This window comes from Myotis nattereri (genome assembly GCF_964212035.1).
Source record: "Myotis nattereri genome assembly, chromosome: 2".
NCBI classification, from domain to species: domain Eukaryota; kingdom Metazoa; phylum Chordata; class Mammalia; order Chiroptera; family Vespertilionidae; genus Myotis; species Myotis nattereri.
In genome coordinates, this window is record NC_138076.1 from 160,602,824 (window position 1) to 160,610,538 (window position 7,715).

The 7,715-nt window shown below is 46.6% G+C and overlaps 1 protein-coding gene across 4 annotated transcripts in view; it reads left to right on the plus strand.

Annotated features, from left to right (window-relative positions):
• Positions 1 to 5,898, plus strand: part of RNF41 (ring finger protein 41) — a 24,935-nt gene extending 19,037 nt beyond the window's left edge. For all 4 annotated transcript variants that reach the window (XM_081084398.1, XM_081084400.1, XM_081084401.1 and 1 more), the window contains 4 exons: positions 886 to 1,157; positions 1,846 to 1,981; positions 2,390 to 2,493; positions 3,380 to 5,898. In XM_081084398.1, the coding sequence (XP_080940524.1) occupies positions 886 to 1,157; positions 1,846 to 1,981; positions 2,390 to 2,493; positions 3,380 to 3,731 (864 nt within the window). In that variant the 3' untranslated portion in view covers positions 3,732 to 5,898. The remainder of the gene's footprint in view (positions 1 to 885; positions 1,158 to 1,845; positions 1,982 to 2,389; positions 2,494 to 3,379) is intronic.
• Positions 5,899 to 7,715: the final 1,817 nt, after the last annotated feature.

Genomic DNA, 7,715 nt, shown 5'->3' on the forward strand with positions numbered 1-7,715 from the left:
TGTCTTTTTTTATTGTATGCACCTAGCAAAGTGTTTGGGACGTAGAAGGCACTTCATCCATCCATCCATCCATCATCCATCCATCCATCCATCAACATCTAACATCTGCTAAATGCCACTATGTCTGTCCCATGCTAGAAGCTAGATAGTGTCTCCGTAGAGGCCAGAGAATCCTCTCGCTTTGAGGGACTGACTTTAGAGGTTACCTGAGTATCCAGGAAGCAGGCTGAAGTATGATCTTAATGAAACTGAGGAGAATGTGATTCTATGACAAACCAGCCCTGTTTTGGAAGGTAGGCATAGCCATTGGGACTCGGGACAAAGCAGCCCTCCAAAATACGAACTTGGGCCCACACGGAGGACTCTCAGCCTCTCACCTGGAGTTCCAGGCTTTTGTTGTGTTTTGCTTTCTTACATTGAATTTTTGCCAGTAAATCTCTTGCTGGCCCTCACCCTCCTTATCCTTCAGGACCCATATTGAACTCTGTCCTCTCCATAAACACCTGCCCTGATTGACCTAGCTTGGATCACCCTCCTCTGAATTTCTTTGGTAATTATTGTATGTGCAATCCAGTTGGCAATTACTAATTGACTGCCTCGAGTCACCTCTCCTATTGTCCTGGAATATTTATATTGTTACATAACTTATTGTTACTTGTTTGTCTTTTGTCACAATCCAGTTGGAATCGTGAGCACAGGAAACGTACTGTAGCTTGTCCCCCATAATAGCTTGTTTGCCCGTAGTGCAGCTATATTCTGCTGTGACCCCAGCAACCTCTGGGCCTGGAAGCTGCTCAGGGGCTTGATTGGCTTTTCCAGTTACCATACATAGGCTCTTAGCACCTGCTAATTCTCTTGTGTCCTTTCGCCCTACTCTCTCTCTAGGCACCTCATTGCGAGCATGCTTTCTGCAATGCCTGCATCACCCAGTGGTTCTCTCAGCAGCAGACGTGCCCGGTGGACCGCAGCGTAGTGACGGTTGCCCACCTGCGCCCAGTACCTCGGATCATGCGGAACATGTTGTCAAAGCTGCAGATTGCCTGCGACAACGCTGTATTTGGCTGTAGTGCTGTTGTTCGGCTTGATAACCTCATGTCTCACCTCAGTGACTGTGAGCACAACCCAAAACGGCCTGTGACCTGTGAACAGGGCTGCGGGTGAGATTCTTTCCCTTCTGCCCACATGGATAAGGGCATTCCCATTTTTACCCCAGTCTCTGGATCCCCTGCTCACTGTTAAGGTGCATATAGGCACAGCAAGGAGCGTTCTTGGCCTCCCTGGCATCCTGCCCCAAGATCTCACTTTCATGCTGCTTTTCCAACTACGATCTTTTTGCTCTTGCTTTAATATACAGGAGACAGCAATTCAGCAATCTGTGTGATAACACTAATGACTTGATTTACTTTATTCTTCCCTTTCAGTCCGTTATTACTTTCTCTTTGTTCATTAGACTGCTCTAATTTCCAGCCTTCTCATATTTCCTCTTACCCTATTTTCTCCCTTTTTGTGGGGTGTGAAATATTTGATTAAATGCCAATAGCCAGGACTGCGAATCTAGGGCTTCTGATGAATGAATGCACAGGCAGAATCTTAAGAAGGAAAAGAGAGCCATGTGGTAGGTAAAATCTGTCTTAGGAGAAGAAACCCAGAGAAAGTAGATAGCGAAGGGATGGGGGTGGGGGGGAGACTGGGGAGAAGTGTGTGAAGAGAAATAAGAGGAAGACTGAAGTTAGAAATGAATGAATGTTGGAAATTTGGTGTAAGAGAAAGCCCTCAGCAAGCTTCTGCCTTCGCCCACATGTCCCATTGAGTGCTCCTGTTCTCTTTTCCCACCCGGGGTGGCAGCCTGGAGATGCCCAAAGATGAGCTGCCAAACCACAACTGCGTTAAACACCTGCGCTCAGTGGTACAGCAGCAGCAGACACGCATCGCAGAGCTGGAGAAGTCCTCGGCTGAACACAAACACCAGCTGTCGGAGCAGGTAGGGCCCGAGGAACATGGGGAAAGCATGTCCCTAGTATGCAAAGACCACAGGCTTGTGAATGATAAGCACCATGTGAGCTGCAGATCTGTGCCTGTGGTTGTGCACCTGGCTGAGTAGATACTCTACCTGCAGCCTAGTAGGGAGTCAGATTGGAGCTCTTCTCCCTTCCCTTCATCCCCTCACTGTCATTCATCCACCTAACATTTATCCAGTGCCTTCTCTATGAAGGCAATTTGCTAAGCACAGGATACACCTGTGAATGAAACAGTCATATCCTTGTCTTCATGAAGCTTACAGTCTGGTAGTTCCTCTGATCTCTCAGTTGCCCTCATTCTCAGATAAACTGTTGTCTGTCATCTATTCTCTGCCTTAACCATCAGCGCTGGTTCTCTTTCTCTCCAACAGAAGCGAGACATCCAGCTGCTGAAGGCATACATGCGTGCAATCCGCAGTGTCAACCCCAACCTTCAGAACCTGGAGGAGACAATTGAATACAATGAGATCCTAGAGTGAGTGTCATTCAAGACGTGGAGTTCCTCCACATCCTGGCACTGAGCCCTGAAAGGAGGAAGAGCAGGGGAGTGGCAGAGAAGGATGATAGGAGGGCTGGGCTGGGGCCACCACTTTTCAGATGTTGGGATGAAGGACGGGGGTAGAGGAGAAGAGGATCACCTTCAGGCCAGTCTGTGACTTCTTCTTTTTGGGGGTGGATGGAAGGGAAAGCTTACCCAAGGATGCAGTTTCTCCAGAATTAGGTGAATACCCACATGTAGAAAACCCTGTATTAAAGGCTGTAGAATGGTAGGAGGGCCAAAAAGAAATAGAAGATATTGTCTGTCTTTAGAGAGTTTACAATCCAGAGAAGAAAAGAGAGTGCAAATCCAGGAAAGTGATCTATAAATGAAATGAAGTAAACAAGCAAAATATAAGATCCCTTTCAGTTCTGGAGTCCTGTATATCTCATAGACTAAACTGTGGAGGCTGAATCGATATATCTAGTGCAAATAGTGCTGCAGGGGACATAGTACAGAGGAGTAATTGCTTCCTTCAGTAAACGTTTGTTGAGCACCTAGTACATGCCAGGCACTATGTGTGCTAAGTATTGGAATTTTTAAGAAAAATAATAGGGACCCCATACTCGTGGAGTTTAATCTGGTGAGTAGCATATGGTGACTCAGATGGGACCAACTAGGGACAGATTAGGAGTTTGTGAACCAATGATGGATGGATGGATGGATGGATGGAAGGAAGGAAGGAAGGAAGGAAGGAAGGAAGGAAGGAAGAAAGAAAGAATAGGGTTAAGCTAAGTGTAGAGTGGGTGGTGGTTCCTATTGGGGAAAGAAGCAATGCAGAGATAGTGAGCTGGAATGACCACCTCCATCTCCCTCCACACAGGTGGGTGAACTCCCTGCAGCCAGCAAGAGTGACCCGCTGGGGAGGGATGATCTCCACCCCAGATGCTGTCCTCCAGGCTGTAATCAAGCGCTCCCTGGTGGAGAGTGGCTGTCCTGCCTCTATTGTCAACGAGCTGATAGAAAATGCCCATGAGCGAAGCTGGCCCCAGGGTCTGGCCACACTAGAGACAAGACAGATGAACCGGCGGTACTACGAGAACTATGTGGCCAAACGCATCCCTGGCAAGCAGGCTGTTGTCGTGATGGCCTGTGAGAACCAGCATATGGGCGATGACATGGTGCAGGAGCCGGGGCTCGTCATGATATTTGCCCATGGCGTTGAAGAGATATAGATCCCGGCGGGCTGTCAGGAAGAGATGGAAATCAGAAAATCTCATCACTCCAGTAGCTGAGCCCTGAGTCCTCCCCCCTGTCCTTAATCTTGTGGCTTATCCTTGAGCCACACATCTCCCTGCTCTTCGGGCACTGAGGGGCCCTGGAACACTTTGCTCAGCCTTGTGGGTGGGAAACCCAGGTTCCCTTCTTTTGCCTAATTCCTTCCCCTAAGATGTCTGTAAATTTTCAGTCTGGTTGGGAAAGTCCCCATTCTATATCCACTTTCCTGCCTAGGGTCCCTGGTTCCAGATATTTTCAGAAAGCACAAAGATACTCATTTTCTCTTGAAGGATCAGGGTGGAGTGAGACATTTTGAATCATTCCCCTCTTCAAACCAGGGAATCTGAGCAGGCAGGCCTGTTGACTCTAAACACTTAGCGGGCAGCTCTGGGAGCAGGCATCCTGAAGAAATAGGAAGGGTGGAACCCAAACCCTAGAAGTAATGAGCCAGTAACTGGCCATCACTGATGGCCCTTAGGGGAAGACTGGAACTCCGTGCCAAGCAATACCTTGTTTAGTCCATCTTAAAGGTGCAGGCTCCCATTGGTCTGCAGGTGTGCCGGTTGGGATGCCGAAAATTTCCAGATGAGCTCTTCTTTCCTATACTTTCTCTTAGTTAAGGAATGCAGGAGTGGGAGTAGGGATTAGTCTGTTGGGGTGAATATGCTCAGCAAGAAGCAGCTCTCTGGCATTTGCTGAAGTCAGGTAGGCACCTGCCTCTGGCACAGGCCACAGTAGCTCCCTGCCCCTCCAGCCCTGTGATTGAACTAGTCATTTTGATAATTCCCTTTGGCCATTGTGGTGTGTTTATATTTCACTCCCTCCCACATTTTTTTTTTTAAGAATGGCCTACTTAAGGCTACCCCACTTTTCCAGCCCAGCCACATTGTTGGCAATTTAATTTATTTACTTTTTTTTTTAAAGAAAGGAAAAAGAAAAAAATGAACAAAACTTAAAATTTTTCTTTTATTGTTCCTATGGTGGGGATTCTGAATAGGGTGGGACGGGTGGGGTCTATTTTATATTTTTCCTTTTCAGCACAACCTTTGGCTATAATGTAGGAAGGGCCAAAGGAGTCCTTGGCGGAACTTATGTCGGCTCCAACCCTCCGTAACCCACTCTGAGATGAGCTTCCTTTCTTCCAGGGATGGATGTGACAGGCAGCACCGATGCCTGAGCCTCTGGGGAACTGCTCCTGGCCCTTCCAGGGTCTCATCATGAAACTTTGGATTTAGAGTATTAATTTTGAAGAAACCAGCCCATTTCCTTGGAGACATATAGCTGGGATCTAAGGTTCACCAGGCAAGATGGAGCAGAAATTATGCCTTTGTCCCTGAGTACAGACAATACTCTGTCCCATCCACACCCCTGAATGGCTGCAGCTCCATTTCAGGCTACACAGGCATTCCTTGACCCACTAGGGCAGTGATGGCGAACCTATGACACGCGTGTCAGAGGTGACATGCGAACTCATTTTTTTGGTTAATTTTTCTTTGTTAAATGGCATATAAATATATAAAATAAATATCAAAATAGAAATCTTTGTTTTACTATGGTTGCAAATATCAAAAAATTTCTATATGTGACACGGCACCAGAGTTAAGTTAGGGTTTTTCAAAATGCTGACACGCCGAGCTCGAAAGGTTCGCCATCACTACCCTAGGGTGACTGCAGAGTAAGAGAAGGGGAGGGTAGAGGGTGTGAGTATTTTAATATGTAGGTGGGAGTGGGGTTGAAGAGAAGGCCTTCTAACAGCTCCTCTGGGAGTTTCAGTCCAGGCCAGCTTGCTGTAGGTCTGGGTAGTGGGTCACGGCTCCACTGGGATTGGATTGGAGGGACACAGCTTGAAGGGAGTAGGGAGCAGTCATATGTTCCAGCTCCAGGACACTGTGCTCAGGAATTTGAAAACGCTGCTATACTTAATCTGGTTACTACATTTCTTCCACTCCCCTCGGCCCCTGCCATCCTTACCAAGGCCCATCCCCGCCTGGCATCACCCTCCGACGGAGCCAGGAAGCTCAGCTCAGGCTTCCCCACCCTTTGCACTAGTGTCTCTGCAGGTTGCTGGTTGTGTTACATGTGCTGTTCCATCGTGTTGACTGCACTAATAATAAACCTTTCACTCAACTCTAAATTCTTAATTCAATATTATTCCCCATTGTAAAACTTCTCCCCTGCTTTGGCCTTTTTTCTCACCTTAATTCCCCTTCTTTCTTACTTTGTAACCTATCCTTTTCTTAGAACTAACCTCTGTTTTAAGAGGCTGTCTGTCTGGGGTTAGTGGGCACCTCACATCTTTTCCCTGTGCGCTCTCCTACACCCTTCCCTCCTGTCCCCTGTTCTATAGCAGCCAACACTCTCTCCAGTGATCTGAATTTTGTTTTGTTCCAGGGTCTGCCTCTGCCCCTAATTCCATGTCTTCTGTTCCTGGGGTTGGGACACTTCCCACAGAAGTTATTCATGTACCTTTCTCTGTCGTTCTACCTTTGCTTTGGAATCTGGGATTCCATCGTAGGCAGGGAAGCCTCTACCCCCAATGCCTTCTAACCGAGAAAGCCAATGTGAGGAAGGGAACCTGGAACAACCCGCTGTGGTTGTCAGACCTCTAGACACTTCTGTAGGTGTTTGCTGCCACCTTCTCCCTTCATGAGAAAAAGGAAGTGTTCTTTTCCTTGAGTGTTACATTTTTAAATTTGTTGATACTATCATGTACCAACTGTAAATCTAATAGTACTCCAGATACTCTAGTGGGAGTAAGGGGGGTGGGCATCAGGGCATTCCTGTGCCAACTGAATCTCTACTACTTTTTTTAATCCTTTTCTATACTTTCACACGCACAGGCCTGATCACTAATTAGTGGTGACCACATTACAATATAGAGCATAAGAGGCAATATATGTACTCTAGTGACGCCAGTAGTGCTTCCCCCCGAGTTTCCTTCAAGTTTACTTTCAGAACCTACTGCTCATTTTTCAGTATCATGAATGGTACCAAACCTTCCATTTAGGGTAGATTTGGTTTTGGGAAACAATATTCAGACGATTCTGCAAGGAACTCACTGGGATAGGTATGGGGGAGTTCATGTAGCAAAATGGCATCTACCTTCTAGACTTACTCCCTAGTGGAGATGATTATATAAATAAGACATAATAAATACCAGAAGTGGCTTCACAAGCAATATGTAAGCAGAGGGAAGGAAGATAAAGCCACTGACTGTGATGGGCACCAGGAAAGACTTTTTCAGGAGAAGTGGTATTTGTTCCTGGGTCAGAGTTTGGCAAACTTACATCCTGCTGTCTGTTTCTGTAAAAAAAAAAAAAAAATTGTATTGGTCCCGGCCAGTGTGGCTCAGTGGTTGAGCATTGACCTATGAACCAGGAGGTCATGGTTTGATTCGCGGTCAGGGCACTTCCCCAGGTTGTGGGGTCCATCCCCAGTGTGGAGCGTGCAGAAGTCAGCCGATCAATGATTCTCTCTCATCATTGATATTTCTTTCTCTTCCCCCTTGCTGCTTCTCTGAAATCAATAAAAAAATATTTTTAAAAAATTGGAACACAGCCATGCCTGTTTGTTTACATGTTGTCTATGGCTGTTTTAGATCACAACAGTAGAGTTGCACAAAACTATGGCCCACAAAGCGTCAAATATTTGTTTTTTGGTCTTTTACGAATTTACCAACCCATTCTAAACTTTTCTTTAAAGAATAGTTTCTTGATTTTGAGAGAGGAAGGGAGAGGGAGAGGAACATCCATGCGAGAAATACCAATCAGCCGCCTCCTGTACACCCCCTATGGAGTGTGCTGTTAACCAGGAATAGAACCAGCAACCTCCTAGTGCACGGGAGAACACCCAGACAACCAAGCCTCACCAGCCAGGGCCCATTCTAAACTTGTAAGGTAAAAAGTATGAGTGGAAGAGCAAGTTGGTTGTTTTAATTTTTT